The 22,053-nt window shown below is 36.5% G+C and overlaps 1 protein-coding gene and 1 long non-coding RNA gene across 4 annotated transcripts in view; one reads left to right on the forward strand and one right to left on the reverse strand.

The window, feature by feature from the left end:
* C1H3orf67 (chromosome 1 C3orf67 homolog) overlaps positions 1 to 22,053 on the reverse strand; it is a 317,333-nt gene that overhangs the window by 107,785 nt on the left and 187,495 nt on the right. For all 3 annotated transcript variants that reach the window (XM_030927040.1, XM_030927037.1, XM_030927031.1), the window contains 5 exons: positions 9,413 to 9,549; positions 8,575 to 8,737; positions 7,071 to 7,190; positions 5,829 to 5,951; positions 2,807 to 3,141 (listed from right to left, as the gene is read on the reverse strand). In XM_030927040.1, the coding sequence (XP_030782900.1) occupies positions 2,807 to 3,141; positions 5,829 to 5,951; positions 7,071 to 7,190; positions 8,575 to 8,737; positions 9,413 to 9,549 (878 nt within the window). The remainder of the gene's footprint in view (positions 1 to 2,806; positions 3,142 to 5,828; positions 5,952 to 7,070; positions 7,191 to 8,574; positions 8,738 to 9,412; positions 9,550 to 22,053) is intronic.
* LOC115896436 overlaps positions 1 to 22,053 on the forward strand; it is a 223,519-nt gene that overhangs the window by 44,812 nt on the left and 156,654 nt on the right. The gene's annotated exons all lie outside the window — the stretch shown is intronic.

The raw sequence follows: 22,053 nt of genomic DNA on the forward strand, positions 1-22,053 counted from the left end.
GATTAGCAACTTCAATTACAAAGAAAATGTATTGCTGAAAGCTAATTTTAATTAGCTTTTACTATTGTATGTGTACTTGTCTTCTATCCTAATAATATGATTTGATTTTGTCTAGTTTATATGTTACTGAATACACCTAATTTTCCTTTAAAAATCCTCAATGGCCTAACATCAAATAAAGTCTTTTAATTACATGTTATAAACTTCAAGCATAATAATATAATTGTTATTCACTTGTCCACCGTTATTTACAAACTGACATTGTTTTCCTGAAGTATAATTATGCAAAGATAAGGATATAACATTCAAAAATAATGCAATTAATAGTAGGAATGTCTTAATTAACTAAACTGATTTTTCTTCAAAGACTATATGTAAATAAACATTGTAAATATGTAGCCTAATTTCCCATTGATTTATACAATTAATAAATAGGAGAAGCTATCCTACAGGAAAAGAAATTACCAAAAGTACAAAAGAAGGAAAAACCCAATTTTGTTAAGAAGGTATCATTACACATGCTAAAACTTGTTTAAATATAGCCTAGCATTTTTGTTGGTCCTATTTTTGTATCTTAGCTTGTATCTTGTTAGTCTCTGCACCAGCAAACCCCAAAGCTTGATAATGTGGCAAGCATCTCCCCTCTCTCCAGCTGCCACTCTTAGTAGGCTTTGACTGAAGGCTGGCGAGTGCCAGTGTTGGCAATGAGATGGTCTCACCACAGACTCTAGCCATATGCTACTGGTCACCTTGGTGGGCATGGCATAGGGGTGACCAGACAGCCCTGCCAGTGAAAGCTTGGGTAATGCATGATAAATTTGTTTTCAATTTTATGTAGCTGGTAATAAATACACATCTGCATAATGAATGTTGAAGGATGTCAGAGGCAGAGTAGTTACAGCAAAAGAAAGCATTAAGTGATATCAAATTAAAATATTCAGAGCTGGTATTCTTCATTTCCCCATGAAGCTCTACTGTTTCTTCTAAAGGCTTAGCCTTCCTATAGATAGAAGAGGTAAGTCCTTCATGTGGTGTATTAAAAGGGTAGGTTACCCATAATACTTCCCTCATAGTTTTCCAGAGAACTACCATTTCCCACCTGCCATGAAATGTCCACTATTACAGTAATGCTTTTGAGTTAGTAAGAAAGATGGTGCTGTGCATGTGGGAAGGGGATGAGCCTATTCTATTCATAAAATGAACTGAATTAATTAGTCAAGTTAGACCATGGAAGGATTATCAGCTGGGATGAGGACACTATTAGGTGGTGAAGACAAATGTCCATGTTTTTTTTTTTTTTTTTTTTGAGGCGGAGTCTCGCTCTGTCGCCCGGGCTGGAGTGCAGTGGCCGGATCTCAGCTCACTGCAAGCTCCGCCTCCCGGGTTTACGCCATTCTCCTGCCTCAGCCTCCCGAGTAGCTGGGACTACAGGCGCCCGCCACCTCGCCCGGCTAGATTTTTTGTATTTTTAGTAGAGACGGGGTTTCACCGTGTTAGCCAGGATGGTCTCGATCTCCTGACCTCGTGATCCGCCCGTCTCGGCCTCCCAAAGTGCTGGGATTACAGGCTTGAGCCACCGCGCCCGGCCGTCCATGTTTTTATAACTTCACATTATTAAAGGTGAAAGGAACAAATGTGTCCAGCAGCAACACTTAAAATGCTAGCATCAAATGTACTATTTATGTATAAAAGGATTTGCAGTAGGTTATGTTTGGTATGACTAATTGTTTCATCACACTCAGAAGTAAGAATATTGTGAAAAGAGGATCCTCTATGCACTTTGCTGGACAAACTCATTAAAAGTTGAAAATTACCATAATTACTGCTTAAACAATCCCATTATATTCTCAACTGCCTCCGAAGTTTGGTGCTATGGACTTAATCGGTGCCTCACTGTCCAAAAAGGATTCTTAATCAGTTACGGTTATAAAAATATTTTGTGGGCACATATAAAAATGTTTTCTAGTTATTTCTACAATTTCTATATAGAAAAGCTTTGTACATTTTCACTAACCCTAAAGTTGATTGTATTCTGCTTTTAGAATAAATTTTTCCAGAAAGTATGAATGACCATCATTAAAAATAACACTGAATTCCACGAATAAATGCACTTCATATGGGGAAAAAGTTATCAATGAATTAGGTTTTAAACAAGTATTTCCAAACTATATTCAGTTTGATTTGATACATTTTAAAACTTTTTATGAATTTACTAATTTATAGGATATATTTGTATTCTAAATAATTGCAAACAGAAAACCTCCTGTAAGGCAAGTCCCAGCACTAATCCATGATTCATTATCTAAACTTGAATTGGCGCAACTCTTCAAATTCTGGGACCATATGGAAAATAATGAGTCCTAATAGGTCTAAGGTGAAAAGATGGCAGGGGAGTAAGGAAGCCAGAAAACCATCAATTTAGAATGCTTAGCAACTGCAACACAATTTCCCCAGAGATCTAGAACAGTATGTTCTCAGTGTTTTACTGGTCTTGCTATCATAGCACTAAACTGCATATCATTTCTCATTCTGTGATTCAAAGATTAAAATGAAAAAACAGAAAGAAACCCAAAACTGGTTTCTATAATTAAAAATGAAATTGGCTGACTGTTAATTAAAAAAAAAAAAAGACAGTAGTTTAAAGTTACCATAACAATCTGATGCAACTGTTGACTGACATGGCAATCTGTTGCATTTTTATAAATAGCAGTTGATTTTCTCTCTTTCATTTCAACTTGTTTTAGTGCTTATTGGAGCTAAGGAAACAACTGTGCTTCAAGACTACTTCACTTATCAAGCAGTGTACCTCTTCACTGCTGTCGCCGCCGTAAAAATCATCCTCTGATTGGGTGTCTCTGCTTGTCACACTGTTACCCTCTTTTAGATCCGAAATAAATGAGAGCTCCTCTGGGGACATAGTCTGAATCTTTCCATGAGGTGCTGATCGTGGTCTTGATGAAAAAGTGAAAATGTCCTTTGGAACACTCTGGGATTCCTCTGCCTGCTGGTCATGTTCGCTCTCCTTGCTGGCTTCCAGCCACAGATGTGACGGGTGGCAGGAGTCATCATCCATAAGTAGAGACTGTCTGCTGGATGCCAGATATGAAATGTGATCAGCATTTTCAGGAAAGATCCACTCATCTGACAGTTGGAAAAGATGACAAAAATTAGAGCAGCGCTCCATAAAAGTGTTATTTTTTTATGTATTTATTTTTATTTTTTGTTTTTGAGACGGAGTCTTGCTCTGTCACTCAGGCTGCAGTACAGTTGTGCGATCTCAGCTCATTGCAACCTCCACGTCCCGGGTTCAAGTGATTCTCCTGCCTCAGCCTCCTGAGTAGGTGAGATTACAGGTGCACGCCATCATGCCAGGCTAATTTTTGTATTTTTAGTAGAGATGGGGTTTCACTATGTTGGTCAGGCTGGTCTCGAACTCCTGACCTCGTGACCTGCCTGCCTTGGCCTCCCAAAGTGCTGGGATTACAGGCATGAGCCACCGCGCCCGGCCAAAAGTGTTATTTTAGGCAGGTAGTTAGGCTAAAATTTCTTGTTGTTGAAACAGATTTACCAAATAATGCAAAAGCCAAGGAAGGCAATTTATTGACCATCTTGTAACCTGCTAAACATTCAACCCATACATCAGTGCCTATAGCTACAGGCAACTCATTTGCATTTCCTCTCCATTTGAGTTGAAACACTGACCAGGAAATTTGTAAGTCTGAAATAATTATCACCTGTCTTGCAGCAAGTTCTTTATAAGACAACCTTATTAATTTGACATTCCAGAGGGGAAAAGTCTTCCAAATTTAAGGGATCGAGTTACTAATATCTCCTTTTAACTGCAGGAGGACAGAGGACTTAACCAGCTTCTTTAAAAAAAATCTGGTCTTTATTCAGATTACAAATCATGGAGGAGAGGAAACCATGACAAGGTTGGCAGTCATTTCCTCTCTATTCTACTGATTCAAACAGGACAATTCACAGACTAAACCAAGTAGACTTTTCAAGTAATAGTAAATTCACAGAAATATTTGCTAATCCGAGCAGTGGATTCTGCTGGGTGAAAAAGGCCTTTATGTTTAAGTTTATAAGAGATAATGTTTTGATATAAAAACCTTTTAGCACATTATTGTTTTCTTTAAAATACTGTACACTACAGGGAAATATATATTTTATCAAAAACTTTTAAAGACTACAATCTTTTTTACCACACTGAGATAGAGTTTATAGCTCTATGATCCTGATGAATTGAAAAGGACAGATCTTTATAATGATATCATTGAAAGCATGCTTTCTTCTTTGGATTGACAGTAGGAAAAAGTTGAGCATGTTCTCAATGCTGTCTATTTTTCTTGAAATTTGCTTTTTTTTTTTTTTTTTTTTCAGCTTATTTCATTGGTAAAATCTTGCAGAATCACAATGTAGACATGGTAATTTTACCCCTGATTCTTGAATCGTATTATATTTATGATCACAATAAAAGTAACCAAGAGAGATCTAAGATTTGCAACTCTAAAGCCTACAATGCAAAAGCAAAAGCAAAAGAACCCACAAAAATCTTTAATAAAAATAACTTTGATGGTACATATAAAACACAATTGCCTTTATCTGTTTGTTAACTTACAGCTACCATTACATAACATAACTTGCCTGTAAAAAGGGTGATCAATGTATACTTCTTAGAGAAAATCTACTAGGGACAAAGCTTTCATATATTGAGGGACATGAGTCTGTAGGCATATGGCCAATGGCAGGCTGAGTTTAGTTCTTCTGACCACCTTCACAGAGGGCTGCAGGGGCATATGGTCCTGAGTCACTGTAGCTTTGGGCCAGTGAACTGAACGAATTCACTGGGCTTCCCTATTTTGGACAGCAAACCCTTTTGCATGGTGCTGGGTACATGGCAGGTGCTTTGTAAGCAAATTAGGTGCTTTACAAATGCTGAAAAAGGTTACAAAAGTCAATAGGTTGCATTATGTATAGGGATATGTGAAGGAAACAGAGGAAAAGATACCAAGTATCTTCATTATACACTTAAACAATTTGTATGACCTATTGCCAAACATGTTATCAACTGTCAAAAAGTCAAAGTAAAAGGAGTGTTTTATACCAAACTAACTCTAATTATCTCACTGCCACATGCTTTTTATGGAATTTGCAGTTTTACCTCAAGTATTTCCATATCAATTGTAATGAATAATTTGGTGTGTTTTCTTAGAAAAATATGTAAATTACTGTGTAATCACAATATTGCAGCAAACAAGATAAATGCAAGAATGATCACCTAAACATCTAATTAGTTTTTCCACATAGTCAGATTTATGCTAGAGACACTAATTGCACCTAACATTTTAATGAAGGTTTCAACATTGCATAAATAAGACTGACAAACTACAAACAATTTTCATTTATTTTCTTTTTTCCCTTGCTCAAAAACAATTTGCCTTTGTAAAAGTAGCACACACCTGCTAGGCAAGATATGTTGATGGGCTCAATGCTCTCAGCTCAAACCATCTCCATTATAAAGAGGACTGGAGAAATGCAACAATTGATCATCTTTGGGGAGGGTGAGTGTCATGGGAAAACATCAGTTTTAAACTTTCATTCTGAACAGGATGACCAATGCATTAAAACTTGAAAATAAAAAAATACTCTTTCATCCATTAAAGTTTGACATAAAATTGAGGTTAAATAAGGAGATTTACACAAACTTACACATTTTAGCAAACTGGCTGCATCACCACTTTTCAAAATGACGGGATTTGAAATACTTGCCATATTTACATTTTATTCATTATTAACAGATATGGTGTAATAAAGATGCTAACCTGATTGATCAGGAGACTGGGGTCCTAGAGTGCTGGAGTTCAACAGCTCTGCTTCTTGTTGGGACACAGTGGTGAGGACAGTTGCTGCTTTATCTTCATTCCTATTATTTCCTGAAGAGTTGCCTTTATTGAGATAAATATTTTCCATCTATTACTTTTTTTGAAATTTATAAAAAGTAATTTCAGAAGAATGGTTTACTTTGGTATACTTTACTTTTTGATCATTTAAAAGCAAATTAGAGGTAACAATATGAATTACATGCAGTTTTTTTTTTCTCAGTAGACTGTTTTAAGTTGCATTTTTATAGAGGTTCACCTTAAAATTCTTTGATACTTTTACAGGGATATTTTAGATTTAAGTTTTACAATATGTGATAAAAAGAATGCCAAAACCCATAAAATGTTTAAAGGATCTTATATTATTTTCCTTGGGTTCCACAAGAAATGAAGTGAGTTTTCTTTAAATTACAATTCTTACTAAATGGGACTCTTTTTGGCTAAGCTTTCTTTATCAGCATGTTAAGAAAATAGATCTAAAGTCATTATTGCAAAATTAATTTTTCTATCTACTCTTTTATAAAAAGCATGAAACCTAGCAGGCTAAATTTCAGCCAACCCCGGAATCTTACATTTTTGAGAAATTATGCTAACAGATGTGTACATGATACACTGGGTGGGATTCAGGATAGACTGATATATGTGTATACTAATCTATATATACATGCCTCAAATCCAATATTTAAGGGAATAACTATAATGGCCACATATTTGTCTAATGCTTTACCAGTTGCAAAGAGTTTAACTTTTAACATATGGTGAAGAATCCAAAGGGAGAGACAGCAAATATAAACAACAATCTGAAAAGAGCCCAATTTAAAAAGACACAAATGAAACATAAAAATTATAATAAAGTTCCATTTTAGTAAAGTCTGCTAGTGGGAACTTGTATCACATTTGGGCCATTTTTTTTCAAAAACAATAATTTAAGTTTATTCAGTCTTTGAGAGTAAAAATAGGAATTCCTTTATTTCTGTGGTACCGTCTATTTAATCCAGCAAATCTCCATTAGGGCTCTAGAGCAATTCTTTTGCAGAAAATTTGATTTCCATAATCCTTGTAGAACAGACATTTATATTTTAAATGGATTGGCTCATAATTCTTTGAAATTTACAACCTGCAGAGAGAGATTCCATTGCCCTGAATAATACACAGATATAAGATAGGATTGAAATAGTGCCATACCGCTGGGTGTCTCTGTCCTTTCTCTGCTGGTACTTTTTAACCGTAATCTTCTTCTGTTATTATTCTTATCTGCTGATGGTTCTTGAGGGGGATGTGGATGCATAATATGTAGATTGGCTGCTACATTTTCATATCAAAGAACAAAAGCCAGAACAGAAAGTGCTATATGGCTTGAAGTAACTCAGTAAATATAATTATTGCTATAATGAGAATATTCATGTATAATTTTGACATAATGTGAAGATACATCAAAAATACAACTTCATAGAACATAGGCATTTATTCCTATTCCAATATGGGGATCTAATGAGGCTTTCAAAATTACCGGTACACTTTATTCAGGTAATACAACCTTATAGAGGTCTAAAGTAATTTGACTAATGTTAATCATACAACATGGTGTATTTAAAAACATTAAAAAATGAAATTGACAGCCAACACAGAAAAATTACTTCTTCCTTTAAAAGAGGAAGCGTAGATAACTATACTTTCAACAAGAGCTTAGAGAGCAGCTTCCAAAAGAGCTCTGGAGAACTGAGGTAAGCTGAAGAAGAATTTTTAAGCATTATTTAATTTTGCAATAATAATCATCATAGCAGCATTTAATATTTCCTGAATGCTTAATTTCTTGGTGCAATATTATGCACTTAACTGGTTTTTCCCCTGAATCCTCACAATGACCCTTTGAGGCACCTGTTATTTATTATTAGTATTAGTGCCAGTAGTAATGCCATTCCCATTTTACAGAGGAGAAAACTGAGGTTCACAGCGTTTAAGAAACTTGATCAAGGACTGACTCACTGACAGGCAGCTAGGACTGGATATCTATTTATCCATTTTCTTATCTCAGTTTCATACTCCACGAGGGAAATTTTCTGTGACAGTGATCGTTAATTTGTAAATAATATAAAATGAACTTAAATGTCCTCCCTTTTCAACTCTCACTAAAGTCAGATCAGTAAGGGTAGAAAAAGTGACAGGGAATTCTAAGTCTTGGGTTCTAGTCTAAATTCTTTTAAAGGTTACAAACTGCAAATCACTTTACCTCTTTGCTTGACTTTAAATCTCTGTAAAATGGGACAAAAGTCCTTTTTCACTTACAGGGTTTATTTTATTTTTGTTTTATTAGTGAGAGAAAAGAAAGAGTACCTTACAAATGGAAGAGATTAATTAAAAGATAATACCAAGCTAAGAACACTTAAAATGCACATGGCATTTCCAAAATATAGTGATAATGGAATGCTGTTTTATTTCTGCATCAGTTATCATAAAATAAAACACAGGATATTATAGCAATTTGAAATAATGGAGAAAACAGAATGATATTTCAGAACCTAATATAAGAATTTCAAATATATTTCAAAATCCACCACCCTTTTCATTGTTAAATGACAATTCTCTAGACTTAAGATCTAGACTTGAATATAACTGCTGATTTATCTTAACAAGAACATTTCTCACTATTTTCACTAGCTATCAATCTTTATGCATGATTCTTTCTTACCATGAACAGGTACAGTCTGCTTTATGTGGTGAATATTTTCTTTATTTCCTTGCTCCTCAGACTCAGGTATCAGCAAGGCTGACATTTCTGTACCATTAACACGCTTCTCTACAGTGGACGGCTGGCATGATCGGTTATTTTTGGACCCAATGGATCTCACTGTCTGTAAAGATAAGGAATTAATCTGCTAATTTTAAAATACAGCAACTACATTTCTTTTCTGTAGAAGCTATATAGAAAACATAATATTTGGACCAATGAAGAGTGAGAAAAAAACTAGAGGAAAAGAGGTTAAGATGTGAGGGAAAGGGAAATTATTATAGGAAATTAGGAATGGAAGGAGGAAAATAATGAGATAAAATAGAAGACATGCAAGTCTCCTAGACACATAAATTAAAATTTGCCTATTTGCTACACTCCATCTTCAGTAGGTAGAAGTCAAATTAAAAATCACTGCGTATGTCAGAAATTTGGAGGAAATTAAAAATAAAAAACCTAACATTTGAGAATCTGTTCATCGTAAGGTGTCTGGTTATGATCCAACTCCTCTGAAAGAGACGGCAAAATGTGCTCACTTATATTTGCCTTTAAATTTTGGGAACATATTTAATGAAAAGAATACTCGAAAATGTTAATTATGTTGACATGACAAAAAGGAAACACTTTGAAGTCTTTTAAAATCCAGAATTTCTGTTCCAAATTTATTCAAACCTTCTGCTTTTGGCATGTAGTGTCTGTCTGTCTATCTGTCTCTCCCTCCCTCCCTCTACAAAGGAAAGACACTCTTCCCTTACCAGGTCACTTGCGCTTAGATAAGCTCTCCAAACCTTGCTCCTACCTCGCTGGATATCCTCATGTTACTCCTTCTGCCAGAGAGTGGAGGTGGCCCAAGAACTTTGGATCCAAAGGCGATATGACAAACATCTTGATTTTTACTGTTCCGTGTACTACCTGTTCCTCTGTTAATGAACTGATCTGTTTTGTTAAAAGAAGGTAATAACAGTCCATTAATGGGTGTAATGACAAACATCACACTGCAATCTTTCTGAAAATCCAGTCCAGGTGCCATAGGATCCAAATCCCCCCCGCACAGATACTAGGGCCCAACATCAGAGATACAAGATGTATAGAATTAGAATCTTGGCGGTATCACAGTACTTTTAATAAGTTCCCCCAAGTAATTTTTATACTCACCATCATTTTAGAACCACTACCAAAAAGTTTTTCTTAAAAAAAAAAAAAAAGGGAAAAGCTACTTAAAAATACATCTTATTTTCTCTTTAAGGAAATAATTTAAATAAAATTATTCAACTCAACCTAACAAATATTTAATTGAGTACTCTCTCAGGCATTTCCTAGAGGCTGTCCGTGACACAAAATGGAGACTGGAGAGGGGGATGAGACCAGTACACAGGTCACCAACGTAAGGCAGACCAGTGGGAATGAAGAATACGTGACCTCTTCATGGACCCTGAATGACAGATACAATTTCAAGAATAAGAGATGTAGGATGCCCTAGGCAGAAGAAAGTACCAGAGTAAAGGCATGGAAGAAGGGAAGGGCAGGGTGTACATGGGAGTCAGGAAGTGGCTGGTTTAGCTGGAAGGAGAGGCTAGGGTCATACTGAAAATAGCCTTAAAACGTGAAAAGCCTATTCTAAATTTGGTAGGCAACAAGGAATCCCTGAAGGTTTTAGGGAGAAAGAGAGCAAAACAGTGTCACCTTCAGGATAGGGCAGGTGTGCTCACCAAATCCTGCTGCTTTCCTTTCTGCACACACAGCTAAATTACGTTTCTGAGCATTCCCTGCAGTTATATGGGCCGCATGACTGAATTCCAATTTTTTTTTTGTTTTGTTTTTGAGACAGAGTCTTGCTCTGTCACACAGGCTGGAGTGCAGTGGTATGTTCTTGGCTCACTGCAACCGCCACCTCCTGGGTTCAAGCGATTCTCATGCCTCAGCCTCCTGAGTAGCTGGGACTACAGGGACATGCCACCATGCCCAGCTAATTTTTATATTTTTAGTAGGATGGGGTTTCACCCTGTTGGCCAGGCTGGTCTCGAACTCTTGACCTCAAGTGATCCACCTGCCTTGGCTTCCCAAAGTGGTGGGATTACAGGCGTGAGCCACCGCACCTGGCCCCATGGGACTGAATTCTGGGCTAATGAACTGTGAGAAGTTTCAGCCATTTCCTGGCCCCCAAAACTCCCAGTAGAATCCCCCATGCGCTCTATTCCCTTGCCTCCTGACAAGATGCAGAAGATCTTGTAGAGGACTTTAAGGGCTCCAGGGAAGCCACTAAATGCAGGTCCCTGAATGACCACATAAAAGGCTTCCCAAGGAACTCCTGATTGGACTACAACTGAGGGGTTCTTTGTGACTGCAATTAGCCTCCTCTGACTAACAGGGCAGGTGAGGGTGATGGCCTTTAACTCAAAACACTGCCCATTACCTAGAAAGCTTTCTGCTGTGACCCACCTGTAAGACAGGACCAACTTGAACATTACAATGATGGTCCCAAGTAAGTCCACATTTGCCCACCAGTCCTGGACATATATAAGCTACTGGACACGTCCTGTCTGACCTACTCCCTGCAAAAATTCCTCTAGCTAGCTAGTTGGTCTCATTAGCCTCTGCTATACAGCTATAATTTTACATGTGGGGGGATTAAAAACCACTCCTATGCATCAGTGTTAAAAAAAGACACATGGATGGCCGGGCGCGGTGGCTCAAGCCTGTAATCCCAGCACTTTGGGAGGCCGAGACGGGCGGATCACGAGGTCAGGAGATCGAGACCATCCTGGCTAATACGGTGAAACCCCGTCTCTACTAAAAAAAAATACAAAAAACTAGCCGGGCACCGTGGCGGGCGCCTGTAGTCCCAGCTACTCCGGAGGCTGAGCCAGGAGAATGGCGGGAACCCGGGAGGCGGAGCTTGCAGTGAGCTGAGATCCGGCCACTGCACTCCAGCCTGGGCGACAGAGCGAGACTCCGTCTCAAAAAAAAAAAAAAAAAAAAAAAAAAAAAAAAAAAAAAAAAAAAAAAAGACACATGGGTTTGTGAAAATATACTATACTCAGCAAGATCTAGATATTTAGGTCTGAGTGGAAGTAGTGTGTGTATGCATGGGTCTGTTTTGGGTCTGTTTTTGTGTTTGTAATAGATAAATCTGAAGATACAGGCAGGGGCTAGATCGCTGAAGTGAACTGAAACAATTTTTGCTGAACAGGAGACATGAGGTAGATGTTGAAGTGGTGAGGAAGTATAAACCATGTTATTTTTCTTGAAATTCTGGAAGCCCTATTAGGTAGGAGAGAAATTCCATTTGTCGAAAGGGCAGAATCAGAACTAATGAGAAGAATTTACTCCGGGAAACTTTTAGTCCAACACAAGGGTCATCTTTCTCTAAACATGTCTGGTTGTTGAGGTGATAAATTTTCTGTCATTTTGAAGGCATTTGAGCAGAATTCTGGATAGCTATTCTGGATGTGTAAGGCAGGTGCTCAAGCAGAAGTCTGGATAGTTATGCTGAATGGCGTAAAGTGGGTGCTCAAATGGAAGTCTGGATAGCTATGCTAGATGCTGTCAGGCAGGTGTACGAGCAGAAGTCCGGATAGCTGTACGGGATGCTGTCAGGCAGGTGCTCAAGAAGAAGTCTGGATAGCTACTCTGGATGCTGTCAGGTAGGTGCTCAAGCAGAAGTCTGGATAGCTGTGCCAGATGCTGTCAGGCAGGTGTTCAAGCAGAAGTCTGGATAGCTGTTCTGGATTCTGTCAGGCAGATGTTCAAGCAGAAGTCTGGATAGCTGTTCTGGATGTTTTCAAGCAGGTGTTCAAGCAGAAGTCTGGATAGTTACGCTGGATGCTGTCAGGCAGGTGCGCAAGTAGAAGTCTAGCTAGCTATTCTGGATGCATTTAGGCAGGTGTTGAAGCAGAAGTCTGGATAGCTGTTCTAGATGTTGTCAGGTAGGTGTTGAAGCAGAAGTCTGGATAGCTATTCTGGATGCTGTCAGGCAGGCAGTCTAACGGGGCAGATGGATGTTAAAGCAAGCAATTTATAAACAACTATATGATTATAGATGTGATAAGAGTTATGAAGGAACTGTCCGAAAGGTTCTAAGTGTGTTTAACAGGAGCTTTGTATCTAGTCTTTGGGGTCAGAGAAATATCGTTCAACTTGAGACTTAAAGGAAGTCTGGATAGCTATTCTGGATGCTGTAAGGCAGATTCAGATATCAGGTGACTCCCTAATTTATATCTCTTAGCCTCGTCCTCTCTTCTGAGCTCCACTCCTTATATCCAGTAGCTTCTTTACCAGCTCCTCTTCAGTGTCTGAAAGGCACTTCAAACTGGAAACATGGTCTAATGAATGGTACCACAATCCATTTGGTTTGAAAAGTCAGAACCTAGGTGTCATGCTTGACACCTTCCCCTGATCTCTCCATATCCAATCCATGTCCACTCCCTTCCATCTCCTCCACCAGCACTGACATCCAAGCAAACCATCCTCCTCCTCCTGGATGATGACAAAGCCTCTCACGTGACTTACTGTGTCCACTCTCGTGCCCCATGCCATCCCTCTTCCAAAATGCAGCCAGAGAGGTTTTATACAAACATAAATCTAATTGAGTCATTTCCTTTCCTTCACTTAAAGTTCTTCAATGGCTTCCCTGCTGCTCTCAGGAGTAAGACGAAGGCTCTTAACATTGCCCGCAAAACCCTGCATGTTCTGACATGTCTATCTTACACCTCTCATTTTTTGCTCTCTTGGTAGACGGGCCTTCTCAGTTCTTCCTGCCTACCAGAGTGTTTGTGTATGCTGTTCATAGCGAGAAGGCTTTTCCTTTCCCTCTTGGCCTTTATACCTCAGCTCACATACCATTTCCTCAGACAAGTCTTTGCAGACCTTTCTGATTAGGGTAAGTTCCTCCAATATAGGCTCTTTCATAAATTTTCCCTCATAGAACTTGTCAGAATTGAACTTTTACACATGTCCATGGGATTCTCTAATTAATGTGTGCTTCAGTAGATATAAACTCAGTGGCCTGCTTTTGTCACCCTGAACTGCCAGCACCTAGCCCAGAGCTTGACACAGAATAGGCGTATAATAGTTCCTTGCTGAGCAAAATGAATGATTCATTAAATGAAATGAGTCAGAAGGGAAGTTGGATTAAATGACTCAAATATGTCTAACTATGGTTTGAAGTTCATTTTAAGAGAAATCTACCTGGGGGTTTTATGTGTGCATCAAAAAGGAAGTCTGGGCAGGTCTGGGCAACTCCAGGATGTGAGGGATGAGAGAGAAGGGATAACAATGAACAAAACATTGATGTTCTCATAAATGATGATGCTCTCAACAGTAGCAGTGTTATGGCACTGCAATCAGATGCTATTTGGATTACACATGAAATTTCCTAGTGACCAAATAGACTTGGCTATGTGTGCATATGTAACTTTTTAACCAGCCATTTATATTCAACTGGAGTCAACAAAACAGTCTCTCACAATAGGAAGAAATGACACTCACATTCCAGATCAATTGGAAAAATCTATTACAGTCAATATTTGTGCCTTTTGTGACTGAGTAGAACAAATTCTAGACTATTCATTTGGTTCTCAAACGTTGATTTTCTTAGAGAAAAATGGCTGTGGAGAGTAATGAAGGGCTCTATGGGACATGGTGTGGGCCTGGGAGGGAGTTCTGTACCAGCACGCGGCCTTTCTTCCCTCTTCCAATCCTGGGAGTTCAATGTTCAGCTCAGGGCCATCTTTCTGTTCAAATATTTTACGAGAACAATTTCCTGATGTTTTTTCATATTCTTTAGCTATAAGCAAGTTTCCCCTCAATCAGTGTAAGTTCTTTTGTAGAAAGACCATTAATTTGGCACAGTATGTACCTTCATCAGCTGAACCCAGCTTAGCCTATTGTAGATAATGGATAAATCTCACCAAATTATGGAAAATTAATAATTAAAAGTAACTTTTGTGGGAAGGGAGTATTTTAGAAATCATACTGACACAGTTCCAACTAAAATTTGACAAAATGAACATATTAACCAGTTCATAGTTATTAACAAAATTAAAACTAAATACTTCAAATTTCTTAGAGGAATCTCTTGCTTAGTAGTGGACACCCAGTGTCTATTAAAGATACACCCACACCTGATATGCTATCATTCCCAAATCAGAGAAAACAGACATTCTATATTTAATAATCCTGTCTACCATAGAATTTCTTTAAAGAGGAATCTACCATAGTATATTTAAATTAACGTTTATTTTTTAAAATTTTGCACATTTGGTACACTTTATTTTTCACAAAACAAAGTATACCAATATTCCACTATTTAGCATCTCTTTAATAGACGTCGTTAAACTTGTTATTATAATGAACACACCAATTCTTAAATCCTGCTTCAGTTTAATAAATCTGTGTATAATCATATTAATTGTCACAATTATCTCTATAAACATGTATGGTGCTATGCATCTACCATAATCGGGTCCTAATTAACACCTACTAAGAAAAGTAATTCAGAACTTTGGTTTCTAAAATAAAAAGTAGAAGAGACAAAGTTTCCATAATGAGAAAAATCTTAATAAAAGAAAACTACAAGCAGAAACGCGTGCTTTTGAATTCTAAAAGGAACTCTTTTAAGAGCTGATATCAATATGCATAATATAAGGTTAAAAATCAAGATTAGATTAAAGTCATGCTCTAGGCATTTCATTTCCTTGAGTTTGCGGAAAATGAACTTGGTGTAGGTCAGTGATGTTACCACTAATTATTTTCCGATTTTACTGAGGGGTACATGCCTTTGTAGTTAGATTGTAAAACCTGAGGGTCTACTCTCTAATTGTCTTTTAGAAAAATAAACATTCATTTTTGTCTCAAGATACAATGTTCTAATTATTATAGTCATTTAAATTTGCACGGTTTTCAAAGCTTAACCAGAAAAACCTGCTGAATTTTCATCTCTAATCACTGAGGGGTCATGCTCAAGACTTATATCTATTACCTAACAATCAAATCAGAATTAAAGCTGGTACCAAAAGTCCAGACTTTGAATTGGACTACTTTTCATTGCAGTATATGTGTATTGTTATTAAGAACATAACAAACACAAAAAAGGCTGATCTTGTACAGCAGTATTATTTTAGACAAGGTACTTACCTTTCTAAGCCTCACCTCTTCATCCATAAGATTGGGATAATCATAGTACTGAAGTCATGGTATTTTTGTTATAGCACATGAATAAATGCATGTAACATGTTAAATGCTGTGCCCAGTAGGGAGTAATATGTTATTAATACCTAGTAAATATGCTATTAACACCTTCCATCATGAACAGTATTTAACAGTTTACCAAGTCTGTTCACAGTCATTTATTTCTTGCTTTAGCCTCACTTTGAGCAGTGACCAGGCAGTTAGTCGGGCATGTATTGCCCTAGTACTGTGTAAGGCAGGGAGTAAGGCGGACACAGTCACCTCCTTCAAAGAGCTCACAGTCTAACGGGGCAGATGGATGTTAAAGTAAGTAATTTATAAACAACTATATGATTATAGCTGTGATAAGAGTTATGAAGGAACAGTCCGAAAGGTTCTAAATGTGTTTAACAGGAGCTTCGTATCTAGTCTTTGGGGTCAGAGAAATATCGTTCAACTTGAGACTTAAAGGATGATGGATATCAGGATACATGCTCAATCTCTCTGCAATTTCCAGTCACCTGTGCAGTATTATGATTCCATGTCTACAGAAGAAGAAACTGAGGCCTGCAATGTTTAGAGATCCGTCCATGCTCCGAGCAGGGGCTCAGAAGCCAAGCACCCCAATGCCTCTGTGTGTGTGTGTGTGTGTGTGTGTGTCTGTGTGTGTAATTACATATGATGATGCCGTCTGTGGATCAGGAGGACGCTGAAGCAGATTCTTTCCATATTTTCCAATTCTTCCACTTATTTTCTATGCAATTTTGTAAAGCTATCTAACTAAAAATGTTTTGCTATCTGAAAAACTGGGTTTATTAATGATTGTATAGATAAGTATCAAAACTGCACAAATATGATAATTAAGTGCATGTGATAAGGACTAAAAGGGTTTATGAGGAATCCAACACAGAACATAATACCATAATATCCATTTTCAGAGGGAAAAAATAGGGCTGTGTGGACCGGGGAGGGCAGGGAAAGGGGAGCAGGGCAAACTGAAGTGGCTTCAGCGCCAGGCAGGTAACACACACACGGCAAATAGGCACATGCAGAATGTAGGGGAACTGTGGCTAATTTGAGAGTGCATGCCCAATGCAAAGTATTTTAACTGAAAACTTTCTTAGACCTGTTGAGGACTGTCATTCTGCAAACCCAGGAATCACAATGAAAAGGAAAGCAAATAGGCAAATGACTACAGCAGGAAGGGCCCCAGGCAATTAAAATGTCTTCAACTTTTGCAAATAATCAAAACCAGAACTTAGCCTTACCTCATTAATAAAAAGTTTAAGACACTTTTTGAAAGGTAATACAATAATATAAAAACTAAAATTAGATCTCCTTCTCCTCTGAACTGGAGTAGGACCTTAGACAGTGTATAAATATCATTTGTGTGTAAAGTTAGGATATTTAGACAAGATAAAAAGTAATAAAGCACAGGATATTGCTTTTCTTCATAAACTCTTAATTTATTAAAAAGTCAGAATTAGCCTCCTTTTTTTCTTTACTCTTAATGAGCAAAGAAGCTTTTTTTTTAGGGAAACAAGTTTATCATTTCAAGAAAACTTTCCATTTTGAATAACTAGCACAGCTTATTTACAAGCTGTGGTAGATAATTTCCAGCATTTGGGCTTGGAAATAGGGCAAGAGAAGAAGAGAAGAAAGCTTCCCAGGAAGATGATGCTTAAAGCTATTATGGTCATGAGAAATTGCTTAAAGGGAGTCAGCAGTTAAAAATGCACCTCTGAAACCAGCCTGCCTGGTCAAATCCTAGGCCCACTGCTCACTACTTGATCTTTGCAAGCCTCAGTTCCCTCACCTACAAAATGGTGATTATTGAGTAAACAATAATCTATTGTATATTTCAAAACAGCTAGAAGAAAGGTTTCGAATGTTCTCATCACCAAGAAACAATAAATGCTTAAGATGATAGATATGTTAACTTCTCTGATTTGATCATTACACAGTGTGTACATGCATTGAAATATTATGTTGTACACCATAAATATGTACAATTATTATGTGCCAACCATAAAAAGGGTGATTATGATGGTATCTACATAAGAGGGTGTGAGAGAGGATTAAATGTATAAACTATGTAAAGGGTTCAGTGCTTAGAACACAATAACAACTACTAAATGGTAGCTCTGATGATAATGATGATGATTTATTGCTAAATACCCTAATCTGCTCAAATTATTTGGCTATTATTTCATTCATTCATTTAATCACTTAATCAACAAATATTTACTGAGCTCCTGGTAAGTGCTAAGCATTGAGCTAGGTGCTAGGAATACAACAATAAATAGGACCCTGCAGTTCTCAGGCTTACATTTTAGTGGGGGAGACAGCAAGAAGGAAGTAATCAAGTAAATAAGAAAATATCAGATAACGATAAATGCTGTGCTGAAAGTAAAAACTGGGTGATGTCACAGAAAGGGTGTCTTGGGGGTTGGTGGAGGGTATTGATTATTATAGCCTCGAGTTCACCAGTAGTGAAAAAGTATCTGAAAATTCACAGTTCAATTAAAATATCTCAAAATTCATACTGACATAGTGTAGATAACCATATATTATATATTTCCCTATTAAGCCATAAACTAAAAAGTTGTTTAATATTTAACTATACAGAGACTTTACTTTGTTAATAATTCTGAATTTCCTTCTTATTACATATTTTAATTAAAAATATTGATATTAAACAGAAATATATTTTAATTTTATAGCAAGTCTTAGAATTTTTCAAAATACAGAGAAGTATAAAGAAGAAACTAGAAATGTCCCATAATTACTCATTGACAACAATCATGAATACAGTTGGCAAATTAAAATTCTGTAATAGAGAAGGGTATGATACTAGAAGTAAAAGTCTTTTCTCACTGCCCCTGCCTCCACTAGTCCCTGTCTCAAAGGTAATTATCAAGTTTCCTGTGTTTCCTTAAAACTTTTATGCATATATCATACGTAGGTAACTATCTTTTTTATTTCTATCAGTGAGATCATACTGAAACAACATTCTTGGTTTCTATTTTTCACTGACTGACGCAGCTTTGAGACCTTTCCAGGCCATCACAGGCAGAGCAGGTCATTCTTTGTATAGCTGCATGATATCTTATTGTGCGGTTATTGAGTCAATTCCCTACGGTACACAAGTAGTTTGTCTCTGGATTTTTGTTATTACAAGCAATGTAGTCATAAATATCTAAAGGAGAAACGTAAAAATAGGTTTGAGTCAATCCTGCAAAAGTAACACAATTGTCAAACTGATTAAATGAATTTAATATTTAAGATTATGTTTTATATTATTAAAATTTTTTCAATATTTGGCAGAAATTTTACAGAAAAATTAAAATCCACTCTATAAATGATTTGTGTCATCTTTGTTGTAACAGATTCCATAGATATTGATCGATAAGATCCATATTCAATGGATATTATTTCACACTTAAAATTTTTTTGACAAAAGAATGTGACTAGTTATGTTTCACTTTTATTGAAAAAAAGGAAAGAGGATATATGATTCAAACATAAGAGATGACTGAGTTTATTTTGAATTATCACACATTGAAACTAAAAATTGTGAGATATCTTTAACCAGCAATCCTAAGACAAGGCTAAGCAAAAGTCTGAGTTTAGAAAAGAAGAAATTAAAGAGTATCTTGATTTATTCTGAAGTCAGAATCTAACTCCTCCTTTTAGGTTCTCTTACTTCACAGTAGACTTTTAAAACTTTGAATCTTGCTTTCATAGTGTGGAACCAACAGAAAAATTTTTAGTAAGGACTTCACCGTTGCCAAAAATAGTTAGATGATTATTTCATGTTTTTTTTTTTTTTTTTTTTTTTTTTTTTTTTTTTGCTTGATGCATTAATGTACTCATTTACAATTGTGCTAGGAGCTAGGGATGTCAGTGTCTTCTCATTTAAAAAGGAGTAAGAATCCAATAAGATGGCTGCTGTGGACAGGAGGGCACTTGGGAAGACTGCCTTGTAATTTTAAAGTAAATTACTAGTTTTGATTTGTGCTTAGTGGACCACTGCATCTTGTCACTAGCAGCTGAATGCTCAACTTCAATGACCAGATCTGGTTCTCTGGTTCAATTAAACTGGGGTCCCATTAATGACAATAAGATCATCAGATTCCACAGTCTTCTGCAACAGTATTAGTTAATGTGTACTGGGAATTGACAAAGTGAATAGTGTGAATGCGTGGTTTTTGGAAACATAATTATTTTATTAGTTTCATTAAAAGCTCTTGATCAAGTTATATTCTATTCAACAAAATGCACTCCAAAACAGTCAGAAGTTTTAAGGTTTCCTTTTCAGCTTGTGTGAAAACACTAGAAAGCACCTACAGAAAACAGATACTTCTTTCTCTAGAGGTTTCATTGGGATCTCTCAATATGTGCATTTATAATAAAATATCACAATTTACATGAGTAGTCCACAGTTAATTAAAGAGAACACATTTTCTCATGCAATTCAAATCTCATTGTAGGGAGTCCACTTTTTAGAAAGACACAAAAACAAGTAGTTCAAATGAAGAAATATCTCTTGACTTTCCCATGATTAAAAAGCCTGTCCTTGGGCATTATTCATTAGCTACACCTTTCAAATGGCTTACACAAGAACAAGAATTATTACAATATTCACTGATGGTAACTTTCAAAGCTCACAAATGTCAAAATCAGCAATTGAAAAGTATTTACAGAAAGAGAACCACAAAGTGCAATTTATGTTTGTGTAATCTTAGCTGGTGTACATGTGCAATGAGATTTACTTAAGAAGTACAATCATAAACCCTATGGTTACAAATGAATATAAATATAATTGGGATTCACAGAGTAGAAGAAATGTGCTATGAGATGACAATTATTCATTTCTGTATATATGACTCAAGTTTACTATTATGCACTGAGAGCCCATTTATGGAAATTGTAAAATATATATTAATATCCTCTTTCATCAGTTGGGTTCAAGTATGGCCTATGAAAAAGTTTGTGTTTAATTATAACATTGAATTAGTGATGCAATTAATATTTATTCCAATTCTCATTTAATTTCACACATTATAAGTGTCTTTCAACTTTAAATCGAAAAAGACACTTAAAATATCTGGATATAGACTCGCACTTTCATTTAAAGACACTTTCATTTAAAGACATAATTCTTGAAACATTAAGCTAGAAAAATAGCATTTACAATGGCAAACAATTATCTGATATGCTTTATAGTTTAGCATTTGTTATTGAAAGTTATCACAGCATATTACATACAAATATAGCATTTGTTATAGAACACACTCCTACTTATTTTATTCTGTAGTACATCTTCCATTCAGATTGAATTGTGACCCAAAGTGTTTATAGTAGCTGTCTGGGTAGTCAGATCTTTTTAATCCTTTTATGTATATATTTTCTCAAGGCTCTTTAATGACCATGGATTGTATACAGTCTCTCTCTGTCTAAATATAGTATATATAGTAAGCATACAAATTCCCATTGTGTGTGCCTGCATTGCTATCAAAAAGTCCTACCTAAAGCTGGTAACTGTGTAAGCAGGTGATGAGTACACAGGTATTGTTCATCATACATTCTCTCGAATTTTCTGTAAGTTTGGAAATGTCATAATAAAGGGCTAAATAACGTACTGCTTATTTATACATAGTAGTCTGTCAGGATTTATACCAAAAAGGTTATCAAATAGGTCCCAGTTCTCTGGGAATATACAATTTAGGACAAGTTATACTGATGAAGATTGACATATAGAAAATATCCCAAGAATAAATGAACATGGAATAAGTACAGAGAATAAAATGAGTTCACTTTTGAAATTTTCATATCATGGTTATCTCCTTTCTCTTGTTTCTCCTTGACCTCCTTCAAACTTTGACCACTCTCTCATCCCCATCTATTACCTGAGAATCACTGAGTCTTGCCAGTTTTCCCGGCAGTTGCTCTCAGGGCCATTGCTTCCCACTTTCAAAGCCACTGTGAGTCTGGGCCTCTGCCATTTTAAGCCTAGATTGCCACAAAGACTTCTTAGTTGTGCTCCTTAATTTCTGGTCTCACTTGATTTCAAAATTTCACTTTGAATCCTGCTGTTAAATTCAACTTCCTAAAACAGAAGTTATCATTCCTCTACCTTAGGAAATTGAAGCCCATTTCTCTCATATTCTTCCAACACAGTCACTCCGCTTTTACTAAGGCCCTTCCTCTTATTAATCCCTCAGTAAACTTATCTACCCATTGTGCTGTCTCTTTGTCTTTGCTCAGTCT

Source organism: Rhinopithecus roxellana, chromosome 1 (genome assembly GCF_007565055.1).
Source record: "Rhinopithecus roxellana isolate Shanxi Qingling chromosome 1, ASM756505v1, whole genome shotgun sequence".
NCBI classification, from domain to species: Eukaryota; Metazoa; Chordata; class Mammalia; order Primates; family Cercopithecidae; genus Rhinopithecus; species Rhinopithecus roxellana.